We start from the raw sequence: 14213 nt of genomic DNA on the forward strand, positions 1-14213 counted from the left end.
CTGCATTTGAAGTATAAACTGTCTGAAATTCATGTTTTGGTCCAACACTTGCGAAGCATGCAAAACCAACAAAAATTGCTTACTATATTATATATAGCACCACGCTTTTTGTGGAAAATGGCATGTTGAAATCAGGTCAAGATTTTTGGAAGGCAACAGAGAGAGGTCCTATGATCCATGAAATCAATGATTGTTAACTAACATAAAATAAAATAAAGCAAAAAGATGAGGGCTAGCCGTTGCGGACATTATAATCGTCAACAACAAAAGTAATTTAGTTTTTTGATGAGGAACAACATTTGCTGATGAAACAGTCTTGGGCAAAACTAATTAAATAAGAGTAATTTCTTTATAAGAAACAACCATTGTCAATGAAATAATCGTCGGCCAAAATAATTAAACAAATTTTGATGAGAAGCAATGAAATTTTGGTCAGAAAAAAATATTAACGAGGAACAACTCTACTATTTGTTTCTTGAGATCCATTCGGGCAACACAAGCACCACTTGGATCAACTATTCTCTGAAACTTGACTCCGCAATATTTAGGCGGTGCGGTGTCATCACTATAAGTCTCATCTGGAAACCTAAACTCCGTTCCAACTATTCTCAAATGCCACTGTCTTTTTCGGTCTTACGCATCCAAGGGACGCACACACCGCAACTAGTATGGAAAGCACGAAACTTCTGCATTACGTATCAGCACATCCATCAAGCAGCAGCGGAGCCCAAAGTGAAAATCTTGAACTTCATATCCAACTATTGCACTTGAGAACTTGATCCCAAATGGTGAGAAACAGAGTCTGGTCTCTACTCTCTACTGAGTGCAAGGATTGAATACCTGAAGCCCTCGTCGGGAAGTAGACCAGAGTGGTGTGAAGTAAGACCATTGTGCATTGGACAAGACATGGGGGTAGGCAGGCCTGGGTGTTAGAATGAAAGGCGGCAAGTGCCGGACCAATATCTCCTCCGTCCATTTTGAACACTGAACTCTGTTGATAGCAGTTCTGTAATAGAACATGAAATAGCGGCCAGAGAAACAATTCATCGAATTATCAGAAGCTCGTTTTTCCATTATCCAAATGCAATTTGTTAAAACACATTATATTGAGGATAAAAGCCCAGAAACTTGAAACCTTCCCGACATAGCAATAAAACACAGAGAAAGTAGTATATAGTAAGAGATGACCAAAAACCAGAAAAGTCTTTAAAAACATGGAACTGTCGAACTGAAATAAATGGTGCAGTCTTTACATCATCCATTGTGATAACACTGTTTTAACTTACCTATCCTTGGGTCATCCAGTGGCTGGAAGAACCCCAAGGCCTTTTCGGGCACATCATCAATTAAATGGGCAATTCCACCACAACATAGATGGAATCCAAAATGCAAGTTGAAATTGAAAAGATAACAAGTGTGCATAATGGAACTATTCTAATTGTAAAGGTCATCTTCATCAGCCCCAGCACCACTAGTTGCAAAAGGGTCAGATCCAGTGGCGGCTGCAGCAGAGCCACTTTCTGGAAACCTAAACTCTGTTCCAAATCCTCTTGACTGCTGCAATGTCTGAGCAAATGCCTGGTATTTGCGGATATCAGCATCACTAACACTGCGACGAGCAAACTTCATCGATTCCTCAAAGTGAGCTGCCCTGATTTCAGGAACTTCATCCTCCACATCTTCCTCCATAGCCTCAGGATTCTCGCTTCTCCTCCTCTCCCTCTCAATATCCTTCAGGATTAGAAAGTATTAGTTAATCACAAATGAATTCACATTTCTCCAGGTCACAATAAAAAAATTGTAAAAAACAAAATAAACCCAAGCAACCAGGAAGTCTAATTTCATACCTTCTCAATATTCTCTCTGATGGCATATTTGACAGCACGCTGGCAAATTTCTGTGATATCAGCACCGCTGAAACCTTGGGTGTACTTGGCAAGGGCAGTAAGGTCCACTTCTTTGGAAACTGGAGACTTCCTCAAGGCTGCCTTGAATATTTGAAGGCGGGATTCCTCATCAGGAAGAGGGATGTATATCAATTGATCCAGACGGCCTGGACGTAGAAGTGCAGGGTCTATAATGTCAGGTCTGTTGGTGGCGCCGATAATGAAAACAGTCTTCTTTGCGGACATTCCGTCCATCTCTGTAAGGAGTTGGTTTAAAACCCTATCTGCAGCACCTCCGGCATCACCTGAACTGCTACCTCTCTGCAAGATGTATGAGTAAAGAAATAAGCATATGTATAGATAAGAGTAAAAGCATACTATAAGATTAGCATCCAAGAAAAAAATAATCATAAGATTAGCATACTATAAGCATAGGTCTCTAGATTAGAGACCTATGCTTATAGTATGCTAATCTTATGATTATTTTTTTCTTGGATGCTAATCTTATAGTATGCAAACCCCCAAGATTGTTATACTATAAGATTAGCATACTATAAGCATAGGTCTCTGCATCATGAGACTAGCAAAGAAAAAATAATAACAATCTAAAATGCTCTTTTTGGATGAGGCTTTTAAGAGTTGCTGAGGTCATAATAGCATATATGTGCTAAGCTATGGATATTCAAGTAGTCCATTCTCCTTAATTTAACTGCTGGTTGATTAATTGCAATATTCAACTTAAAAGTCAAGTGCAGTAACAAAAATAAAGACAGGTTCAAACCTGAGTAGCAATGGAATCAAGTTCGTCGAAGAACAGGACACATGGAGCAGATCCACGAGCCTTGTCAAAGATTTCACGCACATTGGCCTCACTCTCTCCAAACCACATAGTAAGCAATTCAGGTCCCTTGATACTGATGAAGTTTGCCTGGCACTCATTGGCAATTGCCTTGGCAAGAAGAGTTTTACCACACCCAGGAGGGCCATAGAATAGAACTCCCTTTGAGGGCGACATCCCAAATTTCTCAAATTTCTCAGGATGCTCAACAGGATATTGAACCGTCTGCATCACAAGACAAAACAGATATTAATTTTTTGTTACGTAGAATAAAAATATATCTTATAAGTAATAAATAATTTTGTATATAATAGTACAACAGAGTAAACTCAAATACCTCTTGAAGTTCTCTCTTAACATTCTCAAGACCTCCAATAGCATCCCAGGAAACATTGGGCACTTCAACAACCTGGCCAGCATAAACATAAACATCATGTTATGGATCAACAAATCGTTCAGTCATCAAAAACTCTTATCACTAGAAATAAAAATCTAAATACTTACCGTTTCACGAAGAGCAGATGGGTTACTTGTTCCAAGAGCAGTCGAGAAGTGTTCATTTGTAACTGCCATTGAGTTGAGTATCTCAGCATCTATTTCCTCATCTTCCAAGTCAATGACATCCATCTTCTCTCTGATGCACTGGAGTGCAGCCTCAGTACATAGAGCAGCAAGATCGGCACCAACATAACCATGTGTCTCCTTGCCAATCTTTTCCAGATCAACCTATATAGAGAAAACCACATTATAAGCACTTTATCAAGGAAAGAAAAAATAGCACAACTTGGAATAAAAAGAGTAGAAGGACGGCATTTAATCTTACATCTTCAGCAAGCTTCATGTTCTTTGTATGAATACGAAGGACCTCAAGACGCCCAACTTCATCTGGAACACCAATATCTATCTCCCTATCAAATCTACCGAACCTTCTGAGAGCTGGGTCAATACTGTTTGGACGATTTGTAGCCCCCATAACAATTACATGCGCACGGGATTTAAGTCCATCCATAAGTGTCAAGAGCTGGGACACAATTCTCCTCTCAACTTCTCCATGTGTCTTCTCTCTCTTGGGAGCAATTGAATCAATCTCATCAATAAAGATAATTGATGGTGCATTCTTCTCTGCTTCCTCAAAAGCTTTCCTGAGGTTGCTTTCACTCTCCCCAGCCAATTTTGACATGATTTCAGGTCCATTGATGCAGAAAAAGAACGCCCCAGTTTCATTCGCGACAGCTCTGGCAATTAGAGTTTTACCAGATCCAGGTGGCCCATACAACAGAATACCCTTTGGTGGCTTCACACCAATTGATTTAAAGAGCTGAGGATGCCTTAGTGGCAGCTCCACTAATTCACGAATCTGAGCCATCTGCTTCCTGACACCACCAACATCATCATAACCAACCTCATCTAATCTATCCTCATCCTCCCTTCTTACTGGCTCCCCCTCACAGAAGATTTCAGTGTCTGGAGCAACAACACAGTACTCAGAAGGATCAGTCTCAATAACCTTGAACTCTACACTCCTCATTCCTCCTCTCACGAGGAAGAGATCACCCTTTCTCACTGGGCGGTAGGCCTCCAGGAAATACGCTGCAACATAGATCAGAAGAGTAGGTAAATATACGAGCCATTGGGAATTAAACCCCAGCATTAAGCTACAACACAGATGTAATAAACTCAAAATTCAATGCTCAAAAGCAACAGTGACTGTCAAACAGTATAATATCTGTTATATGACAAGGATATCCATAACATTTTCACCATTGCATACTCTTTAAATAAATTCCAGTAAAGAAAAGTATCATAGTTTTCACATGTATCTATGATGTAAATAGATGATCCACTTATTAATTACTCTGATCACAGCAAAGCTGTAATTTCTATGCATGCAGATATAACTAAACAGCAGTACCAACTGCAGAAGTTGAAACATTCGAGAACTACACTGTTATTAGGTGTTACTTGTTTTTTTATTGACATAAGCTCTGTAGAAAGCTCAAAACTGTGCAAGTCCTTTCTATCTCATGCATTCAATGTCAACTTTCGTTACAGCTGGGAATATACAGATTTAGATAGGGACTCACGTTTCAAGTAGGCATCAAACAAACTTCCAGTGACCCCTTCAATAGTGTCATCCACAGGGAGAATGTGCACACGCTTCCCGTACTTGACATCAGCACATTGGTGAACAGAAACAACATCCCCAAGCCTAACCCTTAGATTGCTCCTCACAACCTTGTTCATCCTAATCTTTGGTTCGTCACAAGTATCATCAGCAAGGGCAATGCAGATTGTATCCTTCCTTTTCTTTCCCTGAAAGAAAGATACATAATTAGCTCTTGTACTTGCAAACAATGCCAATATCAAGCATACACTGCACAATTAGGGTTCAGCACCAAATCCCAACTGAACAACCCATGAAAGAAACTAGAATTCATAGGCATTCAGTCCAACCTGAGTCACACCCATAAGGGTTCAGAGGCAGCAGAAAAGCACAAAACTTTACAATCAAAACCCTAACTTTCAGACACCCAAACACACCCAGTCATCAGATCTCAAACAAAACCCATCAACCCAATCCTTTACTCACTACCCAAAACCTAATTAAGCAAAATTCCATCAATTTCTTCAACAATATTCCAAATAGGCACATCAAAACCGTACCTTGATGAGGATTGTGTCGCCCCTGAAGAGCTGGAGCTTCTCCATGGTCTCAGGGTGGAGCGCGACGACGGAGTTGTCATCGTTGATGGCCTCATCGACGACGAGGCGATTCGCCGCCTTCTTCCGCTCGAGAATCGCAGTGCTGAAATCCCTCTTGGTCCCCTTACTGCAACAATTTTCAAACCAATCGCATCAGAAATCAAAATCCCTTAACAAAAAAAATAAAAAATTGAGAAAATCAAAAAAGTTAGGTCGAAATCGAAAAGAAGAGGAATTGGATCTGGGGGCTTACGGGTCGGACGATTCAGCTTTATCGGTCATGGTGGAACAAGAGCAGGAAGACCGACGAAGACCGAAGCAGAGAGATTGTTTTCGAGAGAAGAAGAGAAGGGAGATATAGAGAGAGTAGGTGGGGTGTGTTGGGGGTTGGGATATTTATATATAGAGAGCCCAACACTATAGAGACTTTAACTCCAATTTCTTGCTTGGAAAGAAAAGCTTTTGGGGTTTACTTGTTTTTCAGTCCAGGAATAAAATAATACAAGGATTTATTATTAGAAACTATTTTTTCTTTCATTATTTGTGGATTTTCAAATGGAAAATTTTACAATTTCATGTTTGAATCATAATACACCCATGAAAAGGGTTTGCTCAAGTTGTATTTCGATTTCGATTTCGATTTTATGAGAGAGGTAAATGAAGAATTGTTCTCTTTTTTGGATTGGTTATGGCTTTAAAAATAATCATGTAAAGACCAATAGGGATTATTTTAAATCTAGAATGTTCTATCTGCTTGTTTTTATCATGGTGTGGACGCCGACTAAACCAAACCCAGCAAGTCTTGTATCCAACAAAATTGGGCTCCTAATTATTTTATGAGGGAGATATAATTATTAATTGTTACGGAATATTGGGAAATTACCTTGTAATGTGAATAATCTTGTGATGTATTCTAGGCTAGAGGTTTTTATGATGACATTGTGTTGTTAATTGTTATCATAGCACATCCGTGGCACTAGCCATCACTCTAAAAAGACTAGTTGTTCAAAAGTCAGGAAAAAAGTAAGATATTTCAAATAAACTATAGCCCAAATTATAAGACAAGTTAAATATAATGTGCAATTTTTGTTTAATCCATAAGATGAATAATTCATGATCATTGGACACTTGTTGTAACATTAGATAGCAAGTCTAAGAGTATCTTTAGCAATGCTAGCTATATTTAAGTCAAATTTTAGCTAAAGTAACTAAAAAGTTATTTTGGTTAGCCACTTTTAAAATACGTTTGCATCAGTTCCTCTCTCTATTTTAGATAGTTTTAGATTTATATTATTTTTTGAATAAAATTTAAATAATTTAAATGTATTTATTTATTACATAAAATATATAAAAAGCTAAAAATGCTCTCCAAAATAGCAGACTCTCTATTTTGGCTTCTTAGCTATTTTGGAGAGCATTTTTAGCTTTTTATATATTTTAGCAGCTGCAACAGACTCATGAGCATCTTTAGCAATGCTAGCCATTTTTGAGTCAGATTTTAGCCAAAATAGCTAAAATGTCATTTTGGCTAGTCACTTTAGAAATGCGTCTGCATTAGTGCTCTCTATTATATCTAGTTTTGAATTTATATTATTTATTAAAGAAAAGTTAAATAGTTTAAATGTATTTAAAAATTACATAAAATAACTAAAAAAGAATGTTATAAATTATAGAGAGCCTCATCTCGCTCTCTATATTTAGGAGTGAGATAACTAAAAGTTATAATAGAGAGTCACTTAGGAGTCTGGTGCAGCTATTAAAATATATAAAAAGCTAAACATGCTCTCCAAAATAGTTAAGGAGCCAAAATAGAGAGTCTGCTAAAAATGCTCTAAGTGGCTCTCCATTATAACTTTTAACTATCTCACTCCTAAATATAAAGAGCAAGATGAGGCTCTTTATAATTTATAACATTCATTTTGAGTTATTTTTAGTAATTTTTAAATACATTTAAACTATTTAACGTTCATTTAAAAAAATAATATAAATTCAAAACCAGCTATAATAGAGAGCACGGATGCAGACGTTTTTAGCTACTTTGGCTAAAATTTGACTCAAAAATGGCTAGCATTGCTAAAGATGCTCTTAAGAACTAAATTTTGATATTATTATTTAGGCCAAAAACGGTTTGAAAAGAAAATTTCGAGTAATGGCTAGTAGAAATAGCACTAGGAAGGCATGACTCTACTTTGCATTGAAAATTTTTATATATACATCCCAATATTTTCCATTTCAAATAAAAATTTGTGGGTAGAGAAAATGACCAAAAAACATCTATATTAGATTGATAGAAGAAATAATTTAAATGAATTATGTTGTCTCTTCTATATATCTCTTTGTTTGTTCTTCCTAACCCTAACATTGCACACGTCAACATTACCATCATAATCGTCTAGCTACATTTGTATATGTCTAAAGAAAAGATGAACATAAAATAATTATTCAATTCAAACACCTACAATCATGAGTTAGAGAAGCTGAATTGTTATTCAATTCCTAAAATAAGATGAACATGAAATCATTATTCAATTCCTAAATTATTATTCACCTCTAGCATGAAAATAATATGTGTCCTTTTATCCAATCATATTTCTACTCATTGAGGAAAAAAAAAAGGTCTAATCCCATCAAGGTCATCAATTATGGTTTATGACACTACCTTGATCTTGGACACGAGGTTGATTGATTATGGTGCTGCCTCGATCTGAGATTTGTTTGAGTGATTGATAATGGATGTTGGTTTATGAAAATTGAGGGTAGTTTGGATATTTTTGGGTGTGTTTTTAGTAAAACGCTAGGATAAGAAATTAAATAGGTGATGTATTGAGTAAAATGTGCGTATTAAGTAATTAGGAATACACGTCATGTATATATCCTCGTATAATTTATGAAATTATTTGAAAGATGGATCCATTTCAAAAACAAGAAAAGAAAAGAGATGGATAAAGTTTTATCCGAAGTATCCCTTTAACCCTCATTTAAGAAAGTAATTATCCTCATTTCAGAAAGAAGGAAAGTAATGATCATAAGCTAAAGCTCGGGTTTGGAAACCCAAAGAAAAAGGAAAGAGATACGATTTGGGCTGGGCTGTCTTGCAAATCGGCCAACTATTTTAAGCACCCAACCCACTAGCAGATCTTTTACTTCAAAAGGAGAAAAAGGCTATGTTCTTCCCACAAGATCAACCAACTAGACAACTAGTAGAACTAAACGAACTTCTATTTTATACATTTATAATCTGAAGGTATGTCACATATGTAATTCTTTAGGTTATTCATTTTGCTGATTAAGAAAAGAAAAAAGGAAAGAAGGATTATAAACTATTGCAAATTAATATAAATGACGGTTAACTAATCTCTTGGAGGTAAGAATATATTAAAGATCTATTGTGTTTTTTAGAATTAATTCGAATTCCTTGCATGTACCGTAAATATATTGTTGCAACTATTTTTGAAGAATTAGTACATTGATATGGCTAATCGTGGTTTTGATTTTCGTAAATTTTTGAGTTTGGTAACCACCAATATGCATGGCTCTCGACATTAGGGATGCCATAAATTTTTCATTGAACTTATTTCGACATAAAAAATAATAATAATAGAAGTCTAATTCGTTTTTCTTTCTTCCAAGATTTTATTGGGACAAAATCATTTGACAATAACCAAAAAACGCCTTATCAACAAACACATTCATTGTCTATCAACATAATCAATGGTGTAGATTCGATCACATATAACACAAACAAAAACAGAATGTTCCATAATGGTACCATGGAATCACATAGCTCTGATTAGTACATCCTAATAAAATATCTTCAATCTATAGCGCACTAGAATTCTAAAACTACACGAAAATGTGATAGTAGGCAACCATATAGTGACACAGAAGTGCAATATCTTCCTACATTTCAAGAAAGTGGACAAACATGAACGTAAGCGCCGTGCCAGCCCACCTGGTGAATTTGATAAAATAAAACAAACAAAACCGACAACATTGGCTTATTGGAATATGTAACATTCTAGGAACCCTAGCGAATGCCATTTAATGCTTTGAAGCCAAGCCCATGTTTCTCTTGGATTTTAGCCTTCACGTCATCTATGAATCGATTGAAGTTTCTGTTTGATGAACCATCTTCATCCAATGCACTCTCCAATGTGTTCTTGACCTCTTTCGCACTCCTCCTCAACTCCTCACTTGAATTTCCACTCATTAAACGGTTCACCTTCTCTTTCACCTCCTCCTTTGTGATCGGTTTCCGATCACAGAGGTTAATCCCGACCCCCCAATCGTCGACCACTAGTTTCCGATTGGTGAATTGGTCGGTCAACAATGGATAGCACAACAATGGCAGACCACACCATATACTTTCCAGTATTGAATTCCATCCGCAATGTGTTAAGAACCCTCCGATTGCGGGGTGTGAGATGACTTCAATTTGACTACACCATGGCACGATCAACCCTCTATTCTTGATCTCGTCTTCGAATCCAATGGGTAGGATTTGGGTCTCGTTGGAGCTGACAATATCGGGTCGAAGAACCCAAATAAAGCCGACTTTGCTTAACGAAAGGCCATTGGCTATTTCCTCTATGTCTTTTTTACTTGCATGTGCATAGCTACCAAACGAGACATAGAGGATTGAACCATGCGGTTTAGTGTTGAGCCATTCGATACAGTCAGATTCGGACCAGAGACTCGTGGCCACGGTGCTCTTCGCGAACCCATTGGGAAAAATAGGGCCGATTGCATATGTAGGTTGCTTTTCTTGCAAGGCAGATATGGTATCTGATTCAAGCTCTTGAATTGTGTTACAAAGAATGAAATCTGCCCTTTTAACTTCCTCAAATGCCTTGTATATGATCCTGTGAACTACGGATGTGACCTCAGTCACCTCAGTAGCTTGAAGGTATGACATCAAGTCTTTTGGTTCAATTGCTTTCACACCTGGAATGTACTCGATTGTATCTTGGCGATGATTACCTACATAGAAAAATTGTTCATCTCAGTAAATATTATTGTCTTGTCTCGTATGAATCGTATCTCATATATATGTTTTATTATCACACTATTAATATTTAATGTATATCTAAACAAAACTTCACTGAAAAGTGGGTTGCACTCAAAAGTGATGAGAAAAATTTCTTAGTAAAGATTATATGTCTGCTTTTTAGTCAGTTACGATTGGTTCATATTTACTGTGAAGCTAATGGTATTGCAGATCAGCTTGCACACCTAGCTAGTTTATTTTATATTGATGATGTTTGGATAAATGAGACTCTTGCTATTATTCAGGATATTCTCTATGAGGATTACTCTCATTATTCTTCTGTACCGTACCTCGGGGTTGGTTTTATGTCCCCCCCCCCCCCGATGCAAAATTCTATATTAATATAAAAATAAAAACTTCACTTGCTTAATGATCTAGATTGACAATAAAACAAGATAAAACTTTTGAAATGGGATCACCTGCTTATCTTCATCTTCTTCTTCTTCTTTTTTTCTCTGTCTCTCTTCTTTGTGTAGATCTCGTGCTTATATTATATTGTTTGAAAATTCATTTTAATCAATTCTGGTTCCAAAATTTTTGTCATAAATCTCAAAATGGGTTGTGGACATAAGCACATATCAATACTAAAAATATCTCATATAGTACAAATGCAATGTCAAAACCAAAAAGTTACTTGGGTGCGAGTTAAAATACGTTAGTTTAGACATTAGTATATATGAGGTTACCAATGCAACCCGACTCAAAACTATGAACAATAGATCTTGAAAGGGAAAACAAGAAGCAAGATGGTTGAGACAGTTAAAAGAGAGAGGCCGGGTACTTACCATGAGAAGCAAAGTGACAATTTTCTCTGAGGAGGTTTAAATGGTAGTAGAGGGTTAAGACCAGAACTGGTTCAGTCCAAAATGACACATTCACAAGGTTATACTTTGTTGCCATCATTGTCGGCCACACAAAGAAAGTGTCTGCTATCAAGCAAGTGACCGGTGGGTCGGATCGGACTAGTTTTGCTACAAGTTCATCCACATGAGCTGGGAAAACAAGCAGAACACCTTCCCAAAACTGGTCGTGGTTGAGGGATCGATCGAATCCAATAGGAAAACCGTCGCTGATCGTTACATAACGTATGTCAAGGCTTGATTTACACACCCCGTTGAAGATGTTAACGTCGTCTTTTATGGCGTTATCGGGACTTTGGGACTTGATTATTTGGTGGTGGACTGCCTGAGTGTTGACAAAGGTGATTGTGAAGCCGTTTGATGCGAGCTTGATTGCGAGATGGACCGCTGGGATTACATGGCCTTGGAGAGGGTAGGGAAATAGAACAGCATGAGGCTTTGAGTGATTGTTCTCCATCTCAAAAGCTCCTTGAGTTTTTGGACGAGAGGAGGATGATAATGATCACAAGCTAAGTGAGATATTTTGAACTCAAAGTTGAATAGTATAAGCTCCGAATAAGACTGGAGCTGTTATATACTTATATATGAGTATTCCCATCTTGTCTTTTACATTTTACATTAATAGCATATTAGGAATGGTGGTTGCCACTTCTCAAAAAAAAAAAAGAATGGTGGTTGCCACTTGCCAACCACTGGTTGGGCACCTCCTATGGTTAACCAATAGAAATAACTTCCTAATCATTTTGGCTAAAATTTGGTTTGGCTGCCCAGATTGCGCGGTTTAAATTGACGTTGTTTTAAAAAGACATGAGAGATAATCTTCTAAAAATTGTACTACACAAGTTTTGATCAACTTTTTTTTTATATGAAAAGACTATATATTAAAGATGGAAGCCTCTCTGGCAACCCAAGTTTACAACATCGAACGACGCCTCCATAGTTTTGATCAACTTGGTGTGTTGGCATTCCATACAAAACGGGAAAGTATCTTTAGGGTTAATGGGTTTAATATCTTTTAGTTATTTAAAGATATTTTTCTGTGTGCCATATTGGATTATTGATTTCCCAAATATTTTAGGGTTCGGTGTCTTTAATTATATATATTTTTTATTAACACAAAAAGATTTGTTTTTCCTTGTAGAAGGCGGATTAGGGTAAATAGCTGTCTTTTGGTTGTTTTGGTGGACACGGCAGCTAACTTTAGAAGAAGGAAAAACAGACGGCACATATGTAGAACCTAGAGACGCAAGAATTTTTTGTAGAGTCTTGCATGTTTGCTTCAGTTTGAGTCTTCACAAAGAAGTCAAAACACTTGGTCCATGTATAAGTGTTGTTGATCATGTTTTCATATGCATAAAACTCTCTTGAGATCAGCAGAGAGATTGTGAAGAAAGGAGAGCAAGGTTTGGTGATCGTTCAAGTGAAGGAGTTCAAGAAGGAAGACAAACTTTGTGGTAGATTTTGTCTAATCATTGTGGCCGAGCTAGTGCTATTCAAGTTTGTAAAAGAACATATCCTTCATAATAAGATCATTCTTATTTTGGGCTCTCAAGAGTAAGAGCACCGCAGTGTTTTTAATCTCATATTTGAGGTTTTCACTGCGTAACCAAAATCTGGTGTTCTGTTTATTATTTTTGGTTTCTGCTGCCCAATAAGGATTGATCAGTGCACTGTAATCCCCATTTTCCAGAAAATCATATTCTGTCCTTATATTTTCAAATTATTAGGCGCTAGTCGGGCGGTGGCTAAAGACTTAGCATCTCGAGGTAGGCCTCATCAACGGGCCGGGTCGGGCTTTATTGTAAATTGAAGGATCCAAACCCATCCATTTAATGCGGGCCTCGCGGGCTTTTTCGGGCCGGGCCGGGCTAAGCCTTGCTGGCTTTTTCGGGGCGGGCCTTGCGGGCTTTATTTACAAATAAATCTTTAAAGATAATATTTTTTATAAAGTTATATTTAAATATCATACACTCCAAAGAGAAACCTCTATCAACTTAAATAAAATGGGAAAACCGACCGTTGGATGAGATTATTATAATAAATTATGAGTGTGGTAAAAAATTTAGCCAATTTCACCATATTTTCGAATCCGATCGAATTGGTCAACCGTCGTCACTTGAATGTTTTCTTGGTTGACCGATGGCATGACGACCGCGAAACGTGCTTATTTTTTCACATCATGTCTGTAAATATTCCATCGATGGATGTGCGTGGACATAAGATAAAAATTTCAATTTTAATTGCAAAGATGTTGGCCTATATCAATTTGCTCCTAAAGTCGTATGACTTGTATATTGCATTTAAATTGTTGAGGTTCATTCTAAAGCAACCATGAAGTGGAAAATGAATTTAGAGAAATCAACTGCTCGATTGAGAGATTGTAATGTTTTATGGTGATTGTAAAAAATTCAGCTAATTTGATTCTCGTTTCGAATTCGATCAACTAGATCAAATTTAGTTACTTTTATAAACCTACATCTATATATCATACACTCCAAAGAGCAACCCCTATCAATTAAAAGAAAATGAAAAAACGGACCGTTGGATGACATTATTACAATAAATTATGAGTGTGGTAAAAAATTTAGCCAATTTCACCATATTTTCCAATCCGATCAAATTGGTCAACCGTCGTCACTTGTATGTTTTCTTGGTTGACCAATGACATGACTACCGCGAAACGTGCTTATTTTTTTACATCATGTTTGTAAATATTTCATCGATGGATGTGCGTGTACATAAGATAAAAATTTCAATTTTAATTACAAAGATGTTGGCCTATATTAATTTGCCTCCTAAAGTTGTATGACTTGTATATTGCATTAAATTGTTGAGGTTCATTCTAAAGTAACCATGAAGTGGAAAATGAATTTAGAGAA

At 36.8% G+C, this 14213-nt stretch overlaps 2 protein-coding genes across 2 annotated transcripts; both read right to left on the bottom strand.

The window, feature by feature from the left end:
• Positions 1–1201: 1201 nt before the first annotated feature.
• On the bottom strand, positions 1202–5840 carry LOC133720010 (cell division cycle protein 48 homolog). The gene is made up of 9 exons (XM_062146212.1): positions 5681–5840; positions 5389–5554; positions 4809–5037; positions 3548–4314; positions 3229–3450; positions 3062–3133; positions 2668–2949; positions 1848–2207; positions 1202–1731 (listed from the first exon to the last, which is right to left on the bottom strand). The coding sequence occupies exons 1-9, from the start codon at positions 5707–5709 to the stop codon at positions 1435–1437; spliced, it is 2424 nt and encodes an 807-aa protein (XP_062002196.1). The 5' UTR covers positions 5710–5840; the 3' UTR covers positions 1202–1434.
• Positions 5841–9160: 3320 nt separating this feature from the next.
• LOC133721419 (UDP-glycosyltransferase 86A1-like) lies at positions 9161–11904 on the bottom strand. Its single transcript, XM_062148030.1, has 2 exons — positions 11260–11904; positions 9161–10407 (listed from the first exon to the last, which is right to left on the bottom strand). The coding sequence occupies exons 1-2, from the start codon at positions 11789–11791 to the stop codon at positions 9455–9457; spliced, it is 1485 nt and encodes a 494-aa protein (XP_062004014.1). The 5' UTR covers positions 11792–11904; the 3' UTR covers positions 9161–9454.
• Positions 11905–14213: the final 2309 nt, after the last annotated feature.

The sequence above is a fragment of the Rosa rugosa genome, chromosome 7, assembly GCF_958449725.1.
Source record: "Rosa rugosa chromosome 7, drRosRugo1.1, whole genome shotgun sequence".
In the NCBI taxonomy this organism is placed as follows: domain Eukaryota; kingdom Viridiplantae; phylum Streptophyta; class Magnoliopsida; order Rosales; family Rosaceae; genus Rosa; species Rosa rugosa.

Coding starts and splice junctions, on each gene's coding strand:
- LOC133720010 (XM_062146212.1), bottom strand. CDS start 5,709: ATGACCGATAAAGCTGAATCGTCCGACCC. Junction 5,555..5,680: donor AAAGCTGAATCGTCCGACCC/GTAAGCCCCCAG, acceptor AAATTGTTGCAG/TAAGGGGACCAAGAGGGATT. Junction 3,451..3,547: donor ACATGAAGCTTGCTGAAGAT/GTAAGATTAAAT, acceptor TTCTCTATATAG/GTTGATCTGGAAAAGATTGG.
- LOC133721419 (XM_062148030.1), bottom strand. CDS start 11,791: ATGGAGAACAATCACTCAAAGCCTCATGCTGTTCTATTTCCCTACCCT. Junction 10,408..11,259: donor TTGTCACTTTGCTTCTCATG/GTAAGTACCCGG, acceptor TTTTCTATGTAG/GTAATCATCGCCAAGATACA.